The following is a 24,920-nucleotide window of genomic DNA, read 5'->3' as shown; positions in this document are numbered from 1 at the left end:
TTGTTATTGTTATTGTTATTGTACAAGGTATGTGTGATGTTGTTGCTGGAACATGGCAGTCGTAAGTTACGAAGTAACACGTGATATTGTGTGTTTTATGGGAAAAAAAGTCTATACTAATTCCGCCCGGAGATTAGGAATTAAAAACCTTTTCCAGTAGACAGTTTTGCAAAATATAAGAGAAAACATACTCCGAATTATAGAACAAACCAGCCCGATAAAGTGAAAGTTTTTGCTAAGCTTGTGCTAGAGGGCCAAATCAACTCAGTGCTTCCTGAATGAAACTTCAAGTGGTGGCATGTTAACTTTAATGATGCAATTAAAAAAGAAGCATCCAGAGCCACAACCAGCAAAACTCGGATCAGTATTATTTGGTCTGTTTAATGATGAAATACCTGAATCTGTCTACTCTGAGATTAATGGCAAGATGGTTAGACAAGCCGCTTTGAGAACAAAGGGATCTGGAAGCCCATCTGGTGTCTATGCCAATAGCTTTAGAAGAATGCTGGCATGTAAGTCCTTTAAGCAATAGTCGGAGTAGGAGATAAGGAGAATAGGTGCCAAATGTGTGATGATTTTTACAAAGGATGTCTTAGAAGCAAGTGGATCATTACAGCTATGCGCTGGGCAAAAGTCTGGAAGTGAGGCTACAATGAACACTTTATTTGAAGCTGATGACATTGATGCTGTTCTGCTTATTGACACTAAGGCATTCAATGCACTCAACAGATCTGTGACTCTGAATAACATTATTGTGTCATGTCCGATAATTGCTGCCTTGGGGTATAAACACCTATAGACAGCCAGCTCGGCTGTTCATTGTTGGAGGCAAAGAAATTGCGTCAGCAGAAGGAACGACACAAAGAGATCCGTTGGCAATGGCCTTTTAATGCAATAAGTACTGTGGCTTTGATCACGAGTCTGCAGGCTGCATCTACTGTGAAGCAATGTTGGTTTGCAGATGATGCATGTGGAGCTGGTCGTGTAACACAAATTAAAGATTGGTGGGATGCATTGAATACTCTTGGCCCAAACCTGGGATATTTTCTGAAAGACAAGAGATGCTGGATTATTGTTAAACCCGATAAGAAAGAAAGTGTGAGAGAAATGGCCATCAATGTAACAGTGCATGGGCAGAAACATCTGGGAGCAGCGTTGGGTTTACGAGAGTACCTGGAGAAATATATCAATGGCAAGGTCTCTTTATTGGGTCAATGAAGTTACAAAACTAGCCGAATTTTAGTACTTGGCTTGGTAGTTGGATGTGGTTAACGTCTATTCAAATTAAAAAGTCTTCTCTGTTCTACTAGGGCAGAGGCTGATGAAACTCTCGGAATGAGATGGTGGTACTGATTGGATATTTGGCTTTGGTGACTGGCTCGATGATTGACCAAGAACATTTTGGGACTAGTTGGTATACTGTTACCACCTGTTGACTGATTAACTAAATCAAAATTAATTTACATACAATTTATTTTGTCAATAAATAACTTAATACTCTGTATTTATTAACATATTCAGTTGAGTTTAAGGATGTGTGATAATATTACCCGCAACTAGAAAAAAAGATAAAAAGAGCAGGGATAGGTGCAGCCTGATACAGCAGCATGCTAACAGTGTGCTGCTGCCATTTTAGTAGATTTTTCTAAACATGTGCATCTGCAAATTATATCATCCAGATTCTCTTTCCTGAATTAAAGTCATTTGTTTATTTTCTTATCTTTTCGCTGGATCTGTTGCAAGCGACAGAAAAACAAAGTTTTTCTAGTCAAAATTTAGAAATATAAAAATCATTTTGACAGCATAAAGCCTGACTAGCCTTGTTCTCACATAATTTCTAACAGTCCTCTTGCTCTTTTTGAAATTGGTCTATATACAGCTTAAGTGGTCCATTATATTGCAAGCCAAGTTGCTCTGAGAAAAAATAGACTTTAATGATGCTGCTTGTAAGCAGGAGATGGGACCAATAATTTTTCGAGCCATATACCTTTACCTTTGTACAATAAAACAATTTTTTAAATGAAACTGCTGTACGCTTTTTTTTTGTAATTTATCACAAGACAAGTGTTCAGGAAAAAAATGAAAACAATACTCATGTTCATAGACAGAGCATTATTTGTAGAGATTGTAAAAATCACTATCTGGTGAATAGCTCTACAACAAAATACCAGTACGTTCACCATCTGCAGGAAATAATTTAAAATTAGAAGTGGTTAAATATTATAATAAAGTAAATAAAAAGTCAGGTAAATAAAAAGTCAGGAATGCATGCATGAAATCACAGCTAAATCTTACTCAAATGGGATTGAAGAAATGTATTATATTGGCTTCCAGTAACTTAATTTTTACTTGTAACCTTTCTAAGATATTTCACAAATGTCAACTTTGTCAAATTTTCCTAGAATAACCTTTAAGATGAACAGAATCAAAAGCAATTTTTAGGGAAATATCACTTAGAAAGTAAGTTTTGTAATATGACGTTTATTTTCAATATGTAAAGTAAAGTTTTGTAATATGCTGAGTCCTAAAGACAAATATACATCCTAATTTTTTAAAATCAATGTAACCTAAATGTTTTAATAACATGGCATTGAAATTTGACTGTCGATTGACCCTGGCGGAAGGAATAATTAAGGAAAGAATGGAATGGAGGGGGAAACCCACCGCAACAGCCATATATATGTGTGTGCAGATTATGATTTTCCAATTTCCATATGTGATATGTGCTGGAAGGAAGCTCGCTAAACGTTTTGTTTTATGTATTGATCATTATTTTTGAAGTTAAATCATGTCCTTTTTCATTGCTGCTAATGTTCACCAAGGCGATGAACAGTTTAGTGTTCAATCATGGGGAAAGCAGCATGTGAAAGCAATATTGTTGCTTTTATCAAACTGGTCTTCAACAACTATGAACAATGTCTTATTACAAGGAGACACATTACACAATAAAGTCATTGAGCATGGCTGAACAACTAAAGTATTTAATACTGCAAAGCTTTCGATCCTTTTTTTTAGTTAGCTTGCACTATTAATTGAACGGTTTGACTTACCAAATAATTATGAAAAAGAATAGTTATAATGAATTTGTGTGTCCTAGACAAGTATTTAGATAGCAGACATTGAAAAAAGCATGCCACATACATACTGTTAAGTGGCTTACCCTCTTGGGCAATAGTTTGATGTTTATAGATTTCAATGGATTCTCTCATTTTACAAGAGACAGTATACTTATACCAGTTTACCTTATGTTCTTTTAGACCTATTGAGAGATTTCTCCAATGTAAACGAAACCACATTGTTTCTGAAGTTCATCTACGCTATCCTTGTGCATGTAAAGAGCGCGAAAAATTTGTTATTGCAATGGTAAATTTGTATTCCAAATTCTTTTAAAATGCTAATAATTTTACATGAAGCTGGACCTATACATGTCAGATGGTAGCAATATTCAAAACACAGCTATCCAACCAATTCATTGTTTAATTGAACAAAAATTAAATATTTAAAAACTGAAATTAGAGAATTAAATGTGAATTGCAGTAAACATGTGAAAACATGGACGACAAGTTAAATCTTCAACAGCTTTCAAACTTCCTAAACGATGCTAGTAATTTAATCAACACAATATTGGAAGTGAATATACGAAAGGAACTTGCTAAAGCTATCTGACTTAAATTTCTATTGGTATCGGAGAATGACTACAAGTTTGTGAGGGCCTATTGGCACATTTGGTCCATCCAACACCCTTTATATACAAAAAGGTTCCTTCCTCCTTCATCATGTGACTTTTACAAATGAAAACATCTGATAGAGTTTCACAGATTTCCTTGAAGTTATCCAGATAAAACGCAGTAGTCAGAACGAGGTATCTGATTGGTTGATGAGTTCAAAGGTTGAGTAGGCAATTATTCTCGTTTAATTTCTCAGCAAATCTCTAAATTGAGATTTGACATTAACAGTTTGTATGCCTCTTTACTTTACTCAATCAGTTATCCTGATCCTGATGGAGTTGAAGCTCGTGGAGGGGTAGGGGCCAAGAAAAAAAAAGAAAAAAGGCAATTTTACCTCGAATGGGCCAAACTGGGTACATTCTCTAGATGGCCATGACAAATTAATGGGTTACCAAAACTCCACGTTTCCCATTGCCATCTATGGCTGCTTAGACACAGCCAGTTGAAAGCTATTGTGGTTGAGGGTATGGACGAGTAACTCCAATCCACAATTGATTGGGTGCTAGTACATTGAGCACCTGTTGGAAACTAAAATTGTGTCTGCAATGATGAGAGTTGATAAAGGAACAGAGACGGGAACATTAGCTACCATTCATGCTTTCCTGCGAAGACATCACACAGATGGAACGGATCCAGCAGATACAATTTTGTATGGTCCTTTCACTTCAAATCAAGTAAGAAAGTGTTAATTCTTTATGGTTTGGGGGGCAGTGAAAGTAGGACTGTTGTAGGATTATCAGGTTTCAAAAATAGTTTAGGACCAATTATAATTCATGAGTCATGTGCAGCTATTGGAAATGAAAATTTGTCTTTCTTTAACATATAGATAGAACGTTGGTGGAAAGAACTCCATGAGAGGATGGAGAAGTTTTTCAAAGATCAGTTGCGTTGGTTAAAAGATCAAGCTCATTATGATCCCCATGATGAAGTTGACAGGTACAAACTTCCTTTGTATTTTGGATATATCCCACTTCTATTTTAGAATGGACCTGTTGTAAACTATTTAAATTTGGGTACATAAAGGCTTTGTTCCTAATTTAGTGTGTCATTCTCTGCAAACATCTGAATTTGGAAAACATATGTCAAATTATCTAAAAGGTTTTGAAAATTAAAACATGCCTCACTTTCTTATTACTCACTCCTCAAGGAACCTGCATATTGTTTGATTAACTAAACTTGCTGCTTACATGTCTGAACTAAAAATATTGTTTACAGTTTACTACATAACCTCTGTAGAATGCTTCTTGCTTTCATTATGGTTCCAATTGTTCGGAAGGAATTGGACACATTTAAAGAGACCATTTGGAACACCCACCGAATTAGGATGCAGAAAGATACAGTCTTACCTGATGGGATACCTAACCATATATACAATTTTCCTCAGCAATATTGACTTGAAGAATGTGGTAATGTTAAAATAGTGAACTATTAGCAACAAAAGACCCCTTATAATAGGACTATAGTTTTCTTGCAGGTCAGTGTGTATGGTTGTATTACTGCACCAAAAGTACAGTGCACTTAAGCCAATACATGTGGTTCTATACATGTGGTTCTTGCAGCTTTTTTTAGACATGAAATCTCTTTATTCTCAACTGCAGGATTTCCAGTAACAGAGGATCAGATTAAAGAAGCTGCTGTTGAATCTGGTGTGCTGGGTATTGCAGAAGATTTTCTGACCCCTGAATTTAGGGCAGAATGTGAAAGACTTGTTAATATAGACCTATTAAAGCCAGCTGACTGCAAAGAAGCTTTCATTTATTTAAAATAAAATCTTAATGATTGATGACTGGTGTCTACAAGCAAAAGCTTGCATAGAGTAAAATAAACATTAAAGTATTTAGAAATGTCTGGTATTTTTCTCCATGCAAAGTTTTTGTTTCAATTAAAACTTAATATGAACATTTAATAATGTCAAAACCAGAACAGTTCTCAATGCTATACTGGTGGTCCAAAGACCAATGTTTTATAATGGTTCAAGTCCAGCAACTTGGCAAAATTCGTTGCACTGATGATTATTAACAAAATTATTAATTGCAAGTTTTGATAGGTTACCAGTGCAATAAAGGAATTGCTCCTCTTCATCCAATAATTCAACAGAAGCTATCTCAGGATCATAAAGATCGCACCCACTGCCCTGAATATCAAGCACAATTAATTTTTTCTCAGATTTTTCATAAGAATAATGTGCCAAACATTGGGCTTGTTGACATATTGCATCTGAAACATCAACACAGCATGAACCATCATTGTTGATATACTTTGTGACCTGCCCGGATATGAATTCTTCAATGGTAACATACTCTTTGTTTTCTGTTTCTCCGTGGAATATTTTGCTGTATTTCAATTCAAATGTAACACTCTTGCTGTTTTTCTTGATTTGCTCCTAAGCTTAAGTGCAAAATTCCTAGCCAGTAAGTGCATTTGAACAACCTTCCAGTTATGTTGCTCATATGTTTGCCCAGTGTCCTCGATGCATTTTAAAGCTTCAGGGATGTATCGCTTAATAACCCATGCTGATCCACTAAACTCTGAATGCTTGGATGTTGCCTTAAAAGCTTTATGAAAACCCCCACAGCCTATTGGCTTTTTTTCTTCAGTGAATTCAACTACTGTAGGGATTTTGGACCAGGATAGCAGTTCCATGTTGAATCTGTATATGTTGAAAATGGTAGTGTTTTCGCTTTGTTTGTTTAATTTCCCAAGCTTAATCATTTCTGAAACTGACAAACTACGTGGGCAGCAAACCGAAGGGCGGGGTTTTTTTGAGGTGCCGTTTACAGGCTTGTTGGACTTGTCTTGACCACTTGGGGAAGGGAAAACTTGCTCTTTTTTGATGGAGGGCCATCACTGCGCTGTTGGTTATCTTGCCGATGTTTTGTGTTGCTATGACTATTCATGTCACTAGCTGTTGGAATAAACCGGACATAAATAACCTTGGTATCTGGGATCTGGTCAAAAGTTTTACAAGATGGCCCTTGCTCTCCAGCAAGGACATCACATGTAACATTCTTTCCAATTTGGGGAAGAAAGTGACTTTCACATGCTCTCTTTATGCACTCAATCGTCAAATCATTATCATCATTGTCATCAATATCATCATTATCCTTTAAAGAGAGAAACCTGGGTTCAAGATTTTTCATATAATATAATTTCAAAGAATATAATATAATTTTCAATACAGTCTCTTCTGCACTTGATTGGGCTAACATCAATGCTAAAATAAAGAATTGTTGTGCAATGCTCCACCATCCAATGATGTAGAAAACCTATTACTTTACCTTATTAAATAATTATTACTTATTATTATTATTATTATTATTATAAAAAATATTAAAAAATATGAATATGCAACAGATTATTTGCCTGATTCACCAACCTTGACAGGAACAAATTCTCTGGGGCCAATTCTTGTATACTTCTGTGCTTTTCCAACCACTTCAGCAGACAAACGTTGAACCGTAAGTTCCTTTGGTTTTGAATGATTCTGCGATGATGTTGCTTTCTTTGTTCGCGTAGCCTTCACTTTAGCATTTAATCTCTTCCATCTGGCCTCTGCCATTTTGACACATTTACATGGAGCGCACCTGCGGTAGCATGCCCGCATTTAATTTTTTCCATGCAGTGCATCATGGTAGTGGCAGCGTTCGGCCACGAGATTATTTTTTTTTATTATTGTCATCATGAAATAGCATTTGAAAAAAAATTTTATAGAGACATCTCAAAAAAAAAAAAATAAATAAAACAAAGATTTAAAAATAAAAAAAAATAGTAATAAAAAAAGGAAATTTGAAAGAATTAAGTGTACATCAAATAACTATGTATACCTGTATATTTTCCTCGCACTCATGCTTTATAAGAACTTTAACTTTATCTTTGTGTCTTAAATCCCTCACTTCCATGTCTATAAACTCTTCCCAATCGTTGTCAAATCGCTGAAATACTATGAGTACGGCATTGTGTGTCACATGAATGCAAAATAATTCCTCCACAATCTCAGCCTTTTCTTTGTTTTTGGTGCGGTCATTCAGACATAACACTTTTTTCATTTGATCGTATTCAACCAAAACACGTTTCTAAAGTAAAAGTCAAAAATGTATTTATTAAAAATTTCAAAATAGTTCACTTGAGTGAACAGAAGCAGAAGCAAATTTGAATATGTATAAAAAATTAATGTGTTCATATTTATAAATATGTATTGTCGTCACGTTGTGACCTTTAAATATGCGCAAGTATAACAATTTTAGTCCAGTCAATACCAATTGTGTATACTACGAACATAAAACCAGGAAATTAATGCACAAATACTCTTTAAAAACATATGTAAAATACCTGCGAAACTTTATTTTGATCCGCCATAGCGCATTCAACAGAAATGCGGCCAAGATCGGTGTTGCTCGTATGTTGTCGTATAAAAAGTCGGCAAACGCCGCTTCATTTCCGCTTTCGGGTTTTATTATAAAATGCTATTTGATTAACGATTTGAGGTACTGTGAACGTATTGATTCGACGTACTGTGAACGTTCTTATTATGACTAATAATACTACTTTTTATTTTATATTTTGTGGTAATGGTGGTATTGAAAAAGCATATAAAAAAAAGAAACAACAAAACAGCTATTTGAAAAAGACCCTTCATTTCCCCGAGGTAAAGGGCAATGATTAGACAAACCCCCCACATTTCTCCCACATATTGGGGAAAATCCGCACACAAAGTCCCCACAAATTCATCAATATTCCCCACTACAGCCCGGGGTCCCCCTCCTCGGGAAAGCCGATGACACACGCATAACACAGGGAAATCCTGTATTATTAATGTATTTGGTAAATTTACCATTGATGAAGTCTTCAATGGTCACAACTTCACCAGAATCTTTGACACCAAGGTAGACGTTTTTAAAAAGCAGACTTTCTCCAAATCTTTGCTGTTTCCTTTGCAATTTTCCCAGCAAATTGTTGTGCAAAATAACGAGCTAAGCAATGCATTTGCACAACATGCCTAGAATGCTCCTCTGAAGTTTGACCAAGATCTTGAACTAATTCCAGAGTTTTTGGCAGAAACTTTTTAACTACCCTAGATTTACCAATAAAAGCATCTAGGTGTGTTAAGCAAGAAGCTTTGAATGCAACTATAAAACCACCTTCACCCAATGGCTTTTTATCAATAACAAATTTTGCGCTCTGTTTTACCTTGGACCATGACAATACTGGGTGTAGAAAAGGTTGAAACTTCAATAACCGTTGGTGGTGACACTTTTACAACCTTTCCAAGCTACAGCATGTCAGCTATGGAAAGGCTTTTCGGATAGACAGATACATTCCCTTTCTTAGAGGGGTGAGATCGTTTTTGTTAGGTAAATTTTGTTGTCGATCATTGAAGCACAAATCTGAAGTGAAATCTCTTTTGGGGTTTTTTTAGGAAGGATGCTGTCTGAGGTATGAAAACTTGTGCTAGCTTCGCTATCATCCAATGCCAATGGGATTGTTTCATGCTTGATGGTCCTTGTTCTCATGCTAACACATCTTTCTCCTTGTCATCAGGGATACAACTGCCATAATGTTCTTTTGCAGGCTTTCTGGATGTTTGCTAGGTTCACTTTGTCATAGCCAAAGGCTACAAACTCCCATGCCCTGACACAAGTATATTTTTGTGCTTTCCCAGACAGAGACAAATGTAAGCGTTGCACAACTATTTGCATTTGTTTCTTTGCCATTTTTGCTTTGTAAGTTTTCCAGGCAGCAGCCAAAAACTTCAACAAAAGAGTTCACACAGATTTGTAAACCTTCCCACGTCTGATAACTTATAAAATATCTCCTACATTCTTTGAGTAGAACATCTGTCTGGCTCATTGCTTATTTCTCCCAATCCTGAAAATGTTTTAAGGCCACACTAGTCTGCTATCAGTGGATGAACGGTACAATCTTTTAATCTCAAAGACCCTGTTTGCATTCATGTTTTTGACAAACTTGGCTGTTTCTTCTGTCCCTTCCTTTCCTTGAATTGTTATTGTGGTGTTAGTCATTTATTATAAAAGAGTGAAAGATCTATATACCGCTTTGAAATAAGCACCGCTGGCAGTTCAGAAAAAAACTAAATAAACGATACAATAAGTGATCCTGATGGAATAACATTCCTTCACAGTTTTGTGCTCATCCTTGACAATAGTTGATGCTTTTTGTCTGAATTTTGTGATTTTTTGGAATACTTTGGGGAGGGTGAGAACTAAGATCAATCATTTTTGGTTGTTAAGATTGTGAGCACTTCTTTTGCTTAGTTGGGACATCCTCCTTTGTTAAAACTTTAACAAGTGGTTGTGTTAAAGTCATCAGTCAAACCAGTATGCACACCATCAATTGTCCATAAGAAAAAGTTTAGTTGGCCGACCAATTTGGAAAATTACACATGCCTGCCTTGGTTGTATAGTTCAATTTAAAAGTTGAGAATACTTGCTGCGTTGTCAGGGTAAAATGATGTAATGTTCATTCCAGTAACAGACGACAAGGCTAACATACACAAAAGAGAGGAAAGGTACCAAGGTTTGCATTTCGGATGGCTTTGTGGGATGATTGACGTTAATGTTGTTGATGATTTGAAGAGCATGTTTGGTATCCTTGATAAAGGATGGCGAATCCTTTACCAAGGATGATATGACGTGGCCTAGAAGGCTGGAAATGCGTTCAGTGGCACAACCACAAGCAGACACAATGGGTCTTCCTGGGTTGTTAAGTTTGTGGATTTTTGGGAGAATGGGAAGTTCACCACTGGAGACCAGTTGATGAACCGTGGATCGAACAGTGGATTGGTGATAAGATGTCAAGTCCTCATCAACCCTGCAATAAAAAGAGGTGTCACCAAGTTTTCTGTGGGCTTCATCACGGTATAAATCAGCCTTCCAGACAACCAAGGCACCCCCCTTTTCAGCAAGTTTGATGGCAATGTCAGTGCGACCATGAAGAGATTTGAGAGCCTTGAATTCCAAAGGGGTAAGGTTTGATGGCCTTTTGGGCCTAAATTTAGGAAGTCTATCTATTTCATGTCAACATTGTATAATAAAAAGAACTCGGCACCCAAAGAAACCTTCTGGGGAGACCAGGAGGATTTTTTAGGATTACTTGCCTCAAATACGCCTTTGGTGGAAACGGAGGGCTGATCATGAAAATGCCAGCGAAAAAAGATTCAGTGTCAGCTTTACGAAGAACACTGATAAAGAGTACAAGGTGTGGGTAAGACGAAGCAAAACGAAGACGAAGCAAAATATTTTGTGCGGTACCCAGACCTAACTTTCTTCGCTAATATTATGAAATAACTCTGAAATACGCAAATATTATGAAAAAACTATGAAATTTTTCGGAAACAAGGACAATTTGTAAAGGTGAAGAGAAATCCCCTGTTTGCCTGCTGCATTATGTTGCAGTTTAAGTGAGTTTTAAACTTTTCTATAGCTAAACCTTCAAAACATCAAAACAGCACAAATAATTATAATAACCATACAAGCACTAAACGTCAAATTTTGTTTTTCGATTACTTATTTTATTCAATGATTTTAGCGACTACATAAGCTGCAAAGTAATATTTGTTTTATCGAAACTCTGAAGTACACTTTTGAAAAGTCTTTTTAAAGTTTAAGCAATGATATAAAGCCTTAAACGGTCGGTTAGCTCCTTGTAAAACAACATACCAAGCTCGTACTTGTCAAAATAACAATGCATTCTTACAGCAAACACTGAATAAGCAAAATATAGACACCTACTACTTCAAAGATTATATACTACGAGTCGTTCCTATTTCACTGTTTCTGTGCTCTGATGATCTTTAAATCTTTTATTATTGTTTTAATATTTGATTCCATGATTTCATTTTATATTTTTAAAAAATAGTTTGCAAAATGCCGGTTAAAAAGCTGAAGCTTTAATGCATGCTCTCTTTTTGTCTTAGCCAATCAGCAAGTTGTAGACTGTTCCTTCTTCGTTCAAGTTTTGCGCATGCGCACAACTACCATGACCACTGAACGTGCATGACATTTGGGCAACTTTGGAATTGCCTATGTTCTGTGTTCTATCAGAATACCCGGGGGTAATTCCTAATCTCCAGGCCGGATTAGTACCCTTGCACGGGTACTAATAAACTACATACAGCTTAATCATTAGTAAATACTATATAATATAAAGTTATTGTTGGGCCATTATTGGCAGAATTAGAATATTATTCTTTATTTATTACTCCGGCGTGAGCGACAGAAGTGTTTTTTTTTCATTGACGCAAGTGTGTTTTGGCATAATATATTCTAGTATTTGAAATGTGTATGTGACGGTATTTATCTACATCACAGTTTGGTCTCTTAAGAGTCGTGGTGCACAGCTTTGGCTCCTTTTCTGATGTGTGATTTGATTTCGCTTACATGATATGGCAAATTCCTCCAAGAAGAACAAATAAACCGTTCTTTTGATGGTGTTCGATTAAGTTTAGATTTAATAGGGGTCAGAATATATTTAATACATGTAGATTCTTGTCCTATATTAAAAACATCGCTGCTACTTCGCCGTTTAACAAGATGTGGTCGTGTATATGTGCGTTGACAAGTTGCAGTTTGCACAAGATTTAAGATTTAATATAACTTTGCCTCTTTTAAAGGGATTCAAAACCTTTGATTTCGATTGGAGAGTGGAAACTTTAATTTCAGCATCACACTGTACTGCCTCGATATCTGACACCTTATTGAGTTCAAGCAAAGAGCAAAGATTGCACTTCATTTGGATCAACATTTGCATATCTTTACTTGCCGCCATGATACAGTATGGCAATGAACAAAATACAACGTCACAGTGGCTGAGATGCATCAGTGAGTGTGTCCATGGTCTCAAATTTTTCGCAAGATGCACCGGTCGGCAGGTTAAAAACCGTCCCAAAACAATAGATTTGTGATGTCACAGTTGCTGCTGGCAATGCATTGGTGCATAAACTGATACATGGCTAAGCAGCCACTGTGACATTGTTAGCCACTGAACTCTACACATATATAGCTTAATGAGAGATATCCCACATCAGATTTCCCCAGATATTCTTGATGCGACATTTCAAATGCTTTCATGTTATGATATGATTTTTTGACAGCATCTACAGCCCAAAGAGTAGGCGTTGTTCAAAAGCAGGCTATTCAGCGATTTTGCTCTCTCAAAAAGGTTTAAATACTATTAGGCACACCTGCTAAATACTATTAGGCACACCTGCGCTGTATTATCATTATAAATAGAGTATATAGAACTACTGTATATTTATTTTAAGAAATCTGTCCACATGGGATGCATCGGTCTCAATCCGCCCCTGAGTTCCTGCCTCAATGAAACTTCATCATGAAGTATACTGACCCAATAATCACATTCTTTAAACATTTTATATGCTCTAGGAGATGTAGCATGCAGTTGAAAACACCACCTACTTAGTGGATGTAATTGTCTCGCTCTCTTGTCTGAGCAACTCATTGCCTTCTCTTGTTGCTGTAGGAACAGAGTCTTAAAGTCATTTAAATCTTCTGATGAATAACTGGATTTTAAAGTTTTGAATAAGCCTTCTATTGCTTCATCGTTGTCTGGCTGTAGGTTAACTGAATCCTACGCAATATTATTTATTAGTTAGATAATTTAATAGAGCAATATAGCAACTAGGAGCAATAGGGGCAATATTTATAATCACTGCGTGAGTATATTTCATTTACCATTTCGAACTTTATTCAAGGTTAGCATTCTTTTTTATTTTTTTGTTATAACGGTTGATTGTAATTGTCGAATCCACATCTTTTCAGCTATGTTTATCTCATCTGCCGTAAGAGGACCCTTCCGTTCCGCTGCAGTCGACTTCCGCTGACATCTTTGTAGGTTCAGAACAAATAATAACGTACGCAGTAACTCGTAAGATTGTTCCAATTCTGCTGTATCTAGAAGGATCGATTAACTCTTCGAGGTTGTGCTCTGGTTGACTTCCGACCGTAACTAGTGCTGTGGTTGACTTAGTAGAGCTCGACTTTAACTCTTGACAATAATCAGGATTGTCCTTAGACTCGTTGCCTGGCTGAGCAGGCCATAATTCTTGTGGGTTCTGGAGAAAACTAGGTCCATGCCACCATTGTCATCGTTGATCAGCTGAGTGGCTAACGCACCTCGAGATGTTACGTCTGCAGGATTGAATTGTGTTGGACAATATCTCCAGGTTTCTACCGATGTTAACTTCCTTATCTCTGAAACTCGATTCTGTACCCACACCTTGTACTCTTTATCAGTGTTCTTAATCCAATGTAAAGCTGTTGTTGAATCAGACCACAAGTTATCGGATTCAATTTCAAGAATTTCCCCGATTGCTTCTTTCACACTGTTGAGTAATCGTGAAGCTACTAAACAAGATAACAGTTCCAAACGCGGTATGGTTTGGTTCGTCATGGGTGCAACTCGTGTTTTCGACGCGATTAGATTACAATGTACGTCAAAACGACTGGCGAAATAAGTCCTAACGGATCGAAAAACTTTGCTGCTGTACTAAGAATGATTCTCTTGGTCAGGTTGTTGAGATCAGCATCAGATAATACTTTAGCAAAGTCCATTATTAGTTCATCAGTGTATGTGTTCCAGATCTGTCCGCGAACGCGAGAGCTGGCTTCGTTCACTGTGTCATATCCGTGAGCTACATCAGAAGTGGTACAATTTTCGAGATCAACTGATGCTTCCGCTTTAGAAAATGTAGAGTTCTCCTGGAGTGTTTCGATCAATTCTTGGGAATTACTGTTCCACTTCCGCATGTTGAAGCGTCCGTCTGATAACCGGGTTTTCACCTTTGTTGAAAGTTGCACTGCAGATGGCACATCTCGCGAACCAGAGGCAAGGTCATCAACATAAAGCGATCGCAGAACTTCTTCGACAAACTGTGGGTCTACGATTGCATATTGGTTAAGGTGATGTTTTAAGGTGGCATTTAGAATGAATGGGCTAGATGTAAGTCCGAAAACTACTCTTGTAAATCATAACACTTGAATCTGGGGAGCTTCACTCGACCGGTCATCAACCCATAGGAATCTCAGGTAGTCTCGGTGCTCTGGTGCTATAGCAATATTCAGAAAGGCCTTCTTTATGTCCGCTGTTACTGCCACGGGATGAATTCGGAATCAGGTAAGGATGTTGAATATTAATGGTGTAAGAGGGGGGCCAACATAAAGGCAATCATTCAGGCTAGGACCGGTTTTCTTCGCTGACGCATCATATACGATTCTTAATTTAGTTGTATCTTTATCATTTCTCACAACTTCCTTGTGTGGCAAATAATGAACATGTCCAGGTGACTTCCCATCAACTTCTTCGACTAGTTCGACTACTCCAGTGTTAAGTTGATCTTCAATAACCTTATGGTATTCCTGCAAAACAGATGGTGTTGCACGGAGACGCTTAATCAAGGACCCTAGTCGCTTCTCGCAAATGCTGTAGTTGTCTGGAAGGAGTGGGTGTTCATCCTTAAAAGGCAGTTTTGCTTCATACCGGTCACCATTAAAATGCACTTCTTGTGTGAACTTGTCGTAAACAGACGGTTCCTTTTCCTGAATCCCCAATGTTTCTAAATCCCAGAATTTAACAAGTTCATTCTTTAGGTTTGGTATATTCTCAGGTTGTACAGTCGAGGTTTCAACTCGAAGAACGTTGGTGGTGGTCAAGTTCACAGATGTTTGTTGAGGGTTCTCTGGGCTGCTGGTAACCACAGGTCCGGATAATACCCATCCGAGCTTTGTCCAGATGGCAACTGGTCCAGGACTTACGCCTCTTCTGATGATATTGGTAACAAAGTTCCAATAATAGTCTGCTCCCAGCAGAACATCAACTTCAACTTCATTTGAGAGACTTGATTTCTCAGCTAGACACAACCCACAAAGGTGAGGATATCTTTCGACTACTGCCTGAACGCTTTGAGTACAAATCGGACTACAGATGGTTGGCACAACATACCCCTTTGCATAAAGTTCCATCCCATCAAGTGCTGTTATGGAAAATTGTACTTGCTCATATTCTTTTTGACTTGGTTCATCATCCCCAAAGGCTGTTATCTTCAATGTATCACTTCCAACAAGACTAAGATCGAGGTTTTCCTTTAAATGTTGTGAGACATAGGTACGTTGACTGCAAGAATCAAATACAATCCTCTCTTTCACTTTACGCCCAGAACTTCCAGGTTGACCGACTAATGCCTGGGCTGTTTGCAATAACACTGCTGTGCTACTGTTCACATACATTGTTGAAGTTCCCACACTCATTGTCTCAGGGGATCCGTCCTTGGGTTTGTCGGTTTCTACTTCACAGATTGATGTGTGGTGTTGTTTGTTACACTTGTGGCAGTTAAATTTTGATGGACAACTCTTGGCTAGATGACCAGATTTTAAACATGAAAAACATTTTCCCTTCTTTCTTAGAATGGCACGACGAGCTGACACATTGGTAACAACATTACATTTGAGTGATGAATGTTGTTGATTACAATACACACAGTTGGGGGTATAGTGTTGTTTACCAGTTTACCAGTAAACAAGGTGGAAGAAGTAGGAGGGAATTTGTCCTTATTCCGATTAACACCGTCCTTTTTCATAGTAGAATGTGAGTTATTAATCATGCTACATCTCTCTCTGGCTTCTAACTCAGTTTTGAACTGCTCCATAAATTGCTCTACATCCCAATTGTTCCTCTCCAACTTCCTACTTATTACTAATTGTAATTCCTCAGGCAACTTATTGACGATGACAGAAATCAATAGGCTGCCACAGGATTCTGATTAGATACCCAAATTCTGTAGGCTTCTAACATGGGTTTATATCTTTTATGGCATTTAACTTCAACAAGGCGTCCATGTGGCTGGATACAATGATTTGAGTTTTTGCAAATCTATCCTGTAGTAAATTTATTGCAGCATCATAGTTCTCTTTAGTCAGTGAAAATCCTTCTATTGCTGATGCTGCTATACCGTCCAGTAAACTTCGTAAATAGTTAAATTTGTCAACTTTAGACACCTCATCGTTTTCATGAACTGCTGCTGAAAAACTGTCCCAGAATGCATGCCAAAGTTTGGGATCACCCGAAAATCGCATCAATGATAGTTTTGCCAATTTTGACTTCACTGATGGCTCTGAGCCAGTTGATGCTTTACTCAAATTACTACTTCCTTGTCCGTTACTTTCAGTACTGGTCAATGCTAGATCAATTCTAACAAGTGCTCTAGCAATTGACTCACCAAATTCACTGCTTTTTAAAATATCACTGTTAATGTCTTCGTCCTTGTCTAACTGTTCCATTATTGCATCATCTTGCTGTTTTAAAACACTCTTCTTACCAGCTAACGTACTTTTCCAGCTTTGTAGTCTTTCCTTTTCCAATAGCGTTCCATTGTAAGACTGGCAAACTTTGTTTACACCTTGAATTGTTTTCGTCGCGAAGGCACGATGCCCTCTTCGTACTCTTTTCAACTTATCTAAAGACATTCTATTTCTACGAAATTCGAACCAACTATCCGGCTCGAAGGACCATGTTGTAAATAGTATCTTCACTCAGTTTTGATTTCAGGTTTAATAAAATAAACGAAAATTATACAAAATACATGACACAAGGTTACAGTATTGTTCGCCCCGAAGGCATTCCCAAAAGCACATGTTTTTTCACGCGTGGGATACATGATACTCGCGCTTACGTCATTTCGAACATAATTCTCTAGCACATATAATAAACATTAATATTTAATGGTTGTTTTTATTTTATATTTTGACATAGGTAATTTGAACCATATTGTAGTTCTTATATAGTTATAAATTAATTTGTTACAATTGTCTGAATTAAACAAACTAGAGAAAAAAATAGGACGTTATGTGTATGTGGGCCAAAGGGGAACATAATGAGTCATTTGCTGAATAGTTAATTGCGAATTGAGGGGCGTAGAAATTGAAATAAAAATAACCAGATGGGGTAGTTTGGAATTTGTTTGACAAACGCCAACCATGTGGTGTGTTTTTAAAAAGGGGTTTTGTTTGTGTATGATGGAGTTCTTCAAGAAACTATGTAGTTGCGTTTGTAGAAATGGGTTGTGTAGCGTTACTGGTGGTGTTTAAATCAAGGTTATGTAAGGAGGTAGGTAGAAAAGTAAAACAAAAGACAAGAGAGGCAAGCGTGCGAATCAGTATCCCCATACGCGGCGTTTCATCCTTTTGCGGACTCGTCAGCTGGGAGCAGGGTTGGCTTTGTGTGAAAGAACAATGAAGATAAGAAGTGAGTAAAAGTGGTGTGTGTTTGTAGGAGAATCATAAAGAATCAAAGTAAGTTATCAAACCTGCTTGAGAGTGTATTCGTAAAAGGTAAAATGGTAAAATTAAACTGTGTGTCTTACCAAAGCTGTTGTTGACCTTAGATAAACCAACGCGGTGAGCCATCTCAGGGTTGATGTGAAATCGAGGGGTTTACGCGTCAATTATGGGTGTGTGTGGACATCCGAGGTTTAAATGTGTTTTGGTCGTGGGTTGTACTTCATGTAGTATGGTTGGTTATAATTGTTGAAGTTTTGTTTTATCACCGTAGTCATGAATTAAAAAAAGTATGGTTGAAATGTTTTGGATTTTTGGTGAGGAATTACAGAATTACAGTGCAATATCGTCATCTGTGGGTAGTAAACTACCCCGGGTCCTAAAAACTTCCATGGGTCGATGTTCGGCGATGCATCAACCGTGAGGGTTTCAATCGTGAATAGGGTTATCAATTTGAGGTAGTCAAGGTTTTTAAGGTTTGTATTTTGAAGTTTTATGATAACCTTGTAAAACGGGCATATAATTGTGAGTGTAAGGTTGTAAGTATATAGATATCATTATTTAGTTGGTGTTTGAATTATCATCTGTAATTAGAAGTCAATGTGGACGTTGTCATGCGTTTGAATCACTATATATATATATATATATATATATATATATATATATATACAGCATATGGATAATGGATTGTACATTATATTACATAAGGATTGTTCAATGTGACTATATTATCCGTGACCATGTTCATGTGGTTTGATTTGAAGTGTATTTAATCCGAGTGGTTGAACATTTAGGTTTTGTTCGGGCATCTGGTCACATTTATGGCTTAATTCTGCTAAGGACAAGTATTTTTTTTAGAAAAAGGAATTCTATACGTATGTCAGCAGGATGCCAAGGATGCCAAATTTGATGTGACTGGTTAAGGTCATGTAGTTTTGTTGTTTTCACAGGAGAGTGCCACAGGGTTTGCTTGTCATGTGTTGGTTCTTGCATGTTCTCACTTGTAACCCAGTGTGTCCCAGTAAGTTCTTTGGTTTGTTATATCCACTCTAGTGTTTTCAAGGTGGTATTCAGACACAATGTCAATTGGGAGTGGTCAAAATTTTTTTGTATCTCTGTGTTCAGGGTGGTGTGGACGTTTTTGGCTGGTTTTGGTTAGGCTTGGGGTTGATGGAAGGCCTGGAAGATTTGGGTTATGGGATGTTATCATGTTTTGTTAGTGTTGTGTCTGGTATTAAGTTTTGCTGTGATAAGTGTGTCTCTCAGGTTAGTATTACGTTGGTAGGCTACAATTGGAGGTTCTTGCAACAGATTCCTCAGAGAAGGAAAAGTCAAATTTGATGGTAGGATGGAAATTGTTTATGTATTTAAGGAATTTTTCCAGTTTGTCAGTGCCATGTGTCCAAATTGCAAATATGTCATCTATAAATCTTATCCATTCAATAGGTATAAGATTTTCAGGAGCTTGTTGGAGGAGCTCCTGTTCAAGTGCTGCCATGAATATGTTTGCATAGGTAGGTGCCATTGGTGATCCCATAGCAGATGTAGTTTATTTTTGCTTTTGTGTCTGTTGTTATTTGTGTTCCGTTGTGTTTTCAAATATTTTAGGATGTTTCGTTTGTTGTAATTGTTTGTATCTGTGTTGAGTTTTATCTGGTTTTTTGTTATTTGTGGTGTGTGGGTTTGTTGCGTCTTAGAAAATCCAGGATTTGTTGTTGTGTGTTGTCGTTCAAGTGAGATGGAATGTTTTTGTGGGGTGCTGATTGTTGCTCATTGTTGTTTGGTTGGTGGGTTCGGTGTCTGTTGTTATTAGGTTGTCGATAGTGGGTTGGTATTCGAAGTTGTGGTGTTCTTGTTACTGTTGTTGTGCTAGTTGTTCCGGGTTTGTGGTGGTGTGGGGTGTGGGTTTGCATGAGGGGTTTTGGTTTGTGTCTGTTGGTTGGTGTGTGTGGGTTTGTTGGTTGGTTGGCTGGTTGTTCTGTATGGTGTCCTATGGGGTGAGGAGGTTGTTGGAGTGATTCTGGTATTTGTGTTGTTAAGTTGTTTAAGTTTTATGTTGTGATTGTGGGATGGTGCTAGGCAGGCTTGTTTTGTGTATTTGGTTGCAATGGCGTCTGTTTGTTGTAGTATGTTGTTGGCAGTCGTTGTGTCACATTTGTTGTTTATTTGTGCAGATTTATGTTGTATTTTAAACTCTGTGTTTGTTATTTCCTGTTTGTGATAGTCAATGGTTACAGTCAGTAGTTCTTGTGAGGCATTCATTAAGATGTCCTCCCATCTTTGTTGTAGGTCTTTGTTCAGGTAGTGTTTGCTTTTGTGTGTGATTTCTAGTCCAGGGGGTAGTGTCTGTGCTTTTTTGTGTTCTACCAGTTCGTCAAGTGTGCATTTGAGTTTCGATAATTTGGTTTTCTGTGTGCTAATAATGCGGAATGTTTCCAGGAGGTGTGGTGGTATGCTGTTGGGGTTGGGAATGGATTGTGGTTGGTCATTGTGTGGTGTGGTGTTGGTTGTGATTTGGGGGTTAGTTGTGATTTGGGGTGTGTTGTTTGTCTCTGGGTTTTCGTCTTCTGTCTTTAAAAGTTTTTGTTTTTCTTTATGTAGGCCTTCTATTATTGAATCAGTTTCCTGATCGGATATGATCAATTTGTGGCCAAAAATAAGGGAGGTGTCCAAGTTTGTTATGTCTCCGTCGTCAGTCCGTAAAAATTCATCTATCTTTTCGTCAGACATGTCAGGTGAGGGTGGGGGGTTGGGTTGGGCATGGGTTAGTGTCAAGGATGGGGATTGTGTTGTCAGGGTTATCAATGGACATATTCTGGGGGTTGGTTGGGTTTTTGGTAGGGTTTTTGGTCGGGTTGCTTCGATTTGTGGAATTGAATGGGACTTCTTAAAAATTAAGGTTATCTTTTGTGAGTAATAGTTCCATTTAAGTAGTGATCGTTGTGTTTATTTTATATTTTGACATAGGTAATTGGAACCATATTGTAGTTCTTAAATAGTTATAAGTTAATTTGTAACAATTGTCTGAATTAAACAAACTAGAGAAAAAAATAGGACGTTATTTGTATGTGGGCTAAAGGGGAACATAATGAGTAATTTGTTGAATAGTTAATTGCAAATTGAGGGGCGTAGAAATAGAAATAACCAGATGGGGTAGTTTGGAATTTGTTGGACAAACGCCAACCATGTGGTGTGTTTGAAATAAAATTTTTTTAAAAAAGGGTTTTGTTTGTGTATGATGGAGTTCTTCAAGAAACTATGTAGTTGCGTTTGTAGTAATAGGTTGTGTAGCGTTACTGGTGGTGTTTAAATCAAGGTTATGTAAGGAGGTAGGTAGAAAAGTAAAACAGAAGCAAGAGAGGCAAGCGTGCGAATCAGTATCCCCGTACGCGGCGTTTCATCCTTTTGCTGACTCATCAGCTGGAAGCAGGGTTGGCTTTGTGTGAAAGAACAATGAAAATAAGAAGTGAGTAAAAGTGGTGTGTGTTTGTAGGAGAATCATAAAGAATCAAAGTAAGTTATCAAACCTGCATGAGAGTGTATTCGTAAAAGGTAAAATTAAACTGTGTGTCTTACCAAAGCTGTTGTTGACCTTAGATAAACCAACACGGTGAGCCATCTCAGGGTTGATGTGAAATCGAGTGTAATTTTACTTAAAAATCGTTTTGAATTGCTTGACAGCAGAGCTTGTGTTTGAGCTTGTATTCGTTCAAGAGGCTTGATCGAAAAGGGGTCAACGATTGCATGTGTGTGCATAAAATGTGTTAATATGTTACGTCACTGAGGTCAGGTGTCAAAGTCTGTGTTGGGGATAGTGGGGGTTTACGTGTCAATTATGGTTGCGTGTGGACATCCGAGGTTTAAATGTGTTTTGGTCGTGGGTTGTACTTCATGTAGTATGGTTGGTTATAATTGTTGAAGTTTCGTTTTATCACCGTAGTCATGAATTAAAAAAGTATGGTTGAAATGTTTTGGATTTTTGGTGAGGAATTACAGAATTACAGTGCAATATCATCATCTGTGGGTAGTAAACTACCCCAGGTCCTAAAAACATCTGTGGGTCGATGTTCGGCAATGCATCAACCGTGAGGGTTTCAATCGTGAATAGGGTTATCAATTTGAGGTAGTCAAGGTTTTTAAGGTTTGTATTTTGAAGTTTTATGATAAGCAATGAGTAAGCCAGGAAATGCCGTCTCTGCTGAGAAGAAGGCATATTTGGCCCAACTTGTGTGTAAAAAATTCAATTTTATATATGGTGATGCGCATGGCGTGTGTTATTTGCTTGATCCTCGTTACCTAGGCGATGGAATGTCATGCACACTCCGAAATGAAATTGAAGACTTTATTTACAAGTTTCCAAATAGTGATGGCAGTACAAGCGATGCAAGGAAAACACAGTTGGCTCAGGAATATACAGCCTACAGGATTGATGCACTGAAAGAAAGGCAGCAGAATACATTTAGATTTAAAATTATTGGCAAGTCCAAATCAGGGCTTTAATTGTGGCTTGCAGATGGCACTGACTGGCCATTCCTATGCAATCTGGCATTGAGAGTTTTTTCAATGGCAGCGTCAAGTGCGTCATCAGAACGAAATTTTTCGTCATTCGGATTTGTTCATTCCAAATTATGCAACAGACTTGGCCCTGAGAAAGTGAAAAAGTTGGTATACATCAGGTCAAACACAATCTCCATGGTTGAGTCTGATTGTGATGACAGCGATGACAGTGAGATGGAAGTCTTTGAAGATGCGTAAGCATTGTAGAACTTTGTATTAACTTTAACGGGAGTGTTTAACAATTGTTTAACATAGTACATTGATTCATTAACACATTGTCATTGGAAAATTTGAAAAGATATGCGAAATCATGTTAAAAAGGTTAACAGTTAAAAAAAGGTTTTACCAAAAGTTCTCTTTTATTGTCTTTTATTGTCTTTTATTGTCTTTTAATGAATAAAAGAAAAAAGATAAAAAAATATGGGAAAAACATTCTTTTATCCATCCCTGAACAAATCTAATTAATTTAATTCTTACAAAGCCAGAATTTAGCAGAATATGTATCCAGTGTTTCATATAAATAAACAAACTAGACAAACTTAATATATATAAATTGCATTGCAAATTTCGGAAAAAGCAGACAATAAAAATAAAGAAAGACACTATTTTGCAATGTATTTTTTGCAAAAATGAAACAATTCCTTTGTAAACAAACAACGTCTAGACGTACCTTGACTATTGATGTTTGGCGTAGGCTAGGTCATATTCGCCGATAAAAAGAGAAAAAAAAACTAAATGTTACATAAACAAATATAGGCAAAAATTAAAAAACTCTTAGTAAAAAACATGGGGAAATCAATCATACTTACAAAAGATTCATCATATTACTGTATATAGCAACAAAATTAAGTGAGATAACTAAAATTTGAACTTTAAACGCTAGTTATATAACGATACTTTAAAAAATAAATACAAGTGTAAAAGTGAACTTACGATACCTTTTAACCTCCAAGTTCAGTTAGTAAACCTCATTAAGAAAAAATAGGTACGCAATGCGTACATGTGGGTAGCCTATAAAACGTTTGCAAAACATTGGCTGCGATAAAGCTATGGTTTGGCAAAAAATTTCAAGTTTGATTCAAACTACAGACTGCTATATAGTGGCGAGTAAATATAAACTAATGCTTATAATTTTACTTTCTAATGCCATGCGCAATGGCAAAAATTATAGCTAGTTGAATTCAGTTATAACGAAATCGATTTTATTGCACAATATATGTTATATTCTTTATTGTATTAATTTAAATACATTTTTAGCAACAGAATAATGACACATATAAAAGCAAATTTACAAAAGATAGGAAATGCATAGTTTTTAAAAACAGAATAAGTGGAGAAAACAAAAAAGAGAGTAAGGTTCAAGAATGGTGGCACAAATCGTCTGATAACATAAAGCTTAGTTTGGAAAGAGAGAAAGGTTTTAGATGTTTTCAAATTATTTATTTTTGATGTCCCATGATTATCAGGTAGCATATCGGTTGTCGTTCCAGTACGATTATAAGGCTTGTTTCCCAAAGTTTTTGTATAAATACATTTATCACCATTATAGCTGGAGATGACAGTATTACTTCATAGTATTATGATTCAGAAAATAAAACAATTGTTGAACTGGTAAATTTGTATAAAATATCAGATAAAAATGCTTAAAACTAAGTGGTTCTTTTGGCCAATGGAACTATATAAAGGCTGCAATAGATACATTTACAGGTGCTAGTTTAAAAGATTTGTAAGATAATTGTTTTGTTAAGGTAAGCTGATTCTTAGATAGATAAGTTATGGGTGGACAATGAATTATGTATGATACAAGAGGTAATATGATTTTCAAATTATTGTTTTTTAAAATTGTTTTTGTTGAGGGTATTGATATTATAATTGTGTATCAGTAATACAGTATATATTTTATTGCATTAAAATATGTTGGATTGATTGGGGTCTAAGATGAGTGTTTTTTCGTGAATAAATATACAAAAAAAGGATTAAAAAACTTGAGAGTATCCAAGATTTGATAAGTTGCTCAATTCCTTTATTGATTGCATGTTTATTGTTATTGTTTTTTCATGAACTTGATTTCCTTTTGTTTTAAGTGTTACCAATTGGTCATATTACGGCCAGAGGGATACTAGTAATTTGCATATTTTTCTTTACAGTAGGTGAAAAAAATTTTTGAGAGGAGCGATCTAACAACTTGAAAATAATGTTTCACTTTTTCATAATGATCCTCAAAAAAAATGTTGCAATTCTGAATAAGATTTATTTTGGATGATGACTATTGTATATACAAAATTGAGATCAGAGTATTTGTTACACACAGTGATTGAATCATTATTGT

General features: G+C 36.7%; 2 protein-coding genes and 1 pseudogene across 2 annotated transcripts; 1 reads left to right on the top strand and 2 right to left on the bottom strand.

The window, feature by feature from the left end:
• The first annotated feature begins 427 nt into the window (after nt 1-427).
• Nucleotides 428-5,496, top strand: LOC114536354 (annotated as a pseudogene).
• A 9,379-nt stretch (nt 5,497-14,875) lies between these two features.
• LOC114536353 lies at nt 14,876-16,009 on the bottom strand. Its single transcript, XM_028557719.1, has one exon. It carries the CDS (start codon nt 16,007-16,009, stop codon nt 14,876-14,878), a length of 1,134 nt encoding a protein of 377 aa, XP_028413520.1.
• A 537-nt stretch (nt 16,010-16,546) lies between these two features.
• Nucleotides 16,547-17,224, bottom strand: LOC114536352. Its single transcript, XM_028557717.1, has one exon. It carries the CDS (start codon nt 17,222-17,224, stop codon nt 16,547-16,549), a length of 678 nt encoding a protein of 225 aa, XP_028413518.1.
• Between the last annotated feature and the right edge of the window lie 7,696 nt (nt 17,225-24,920).

Source organism: Dendronephthya gigantea, unplaced genomic scaffold, assembly GCF_004324835.1.
Source record: "Dendronephthya gigantea isolate DGI-Jeju-01 unplaced genomic scaffold, DenGig_1.0 000134F, whole genome shotgun sequence".
Classification (NCBI taxonomy): Eukaryota; Metazoa; Cnidaria; class Anthozoa; order Malacalcyonacea; family Nephtheidae; genus Dendronephthya; species Dendronephthya gigantea.
This window is presented reverse-complemented; position numbering and strand designations above follow the sequence as displayed.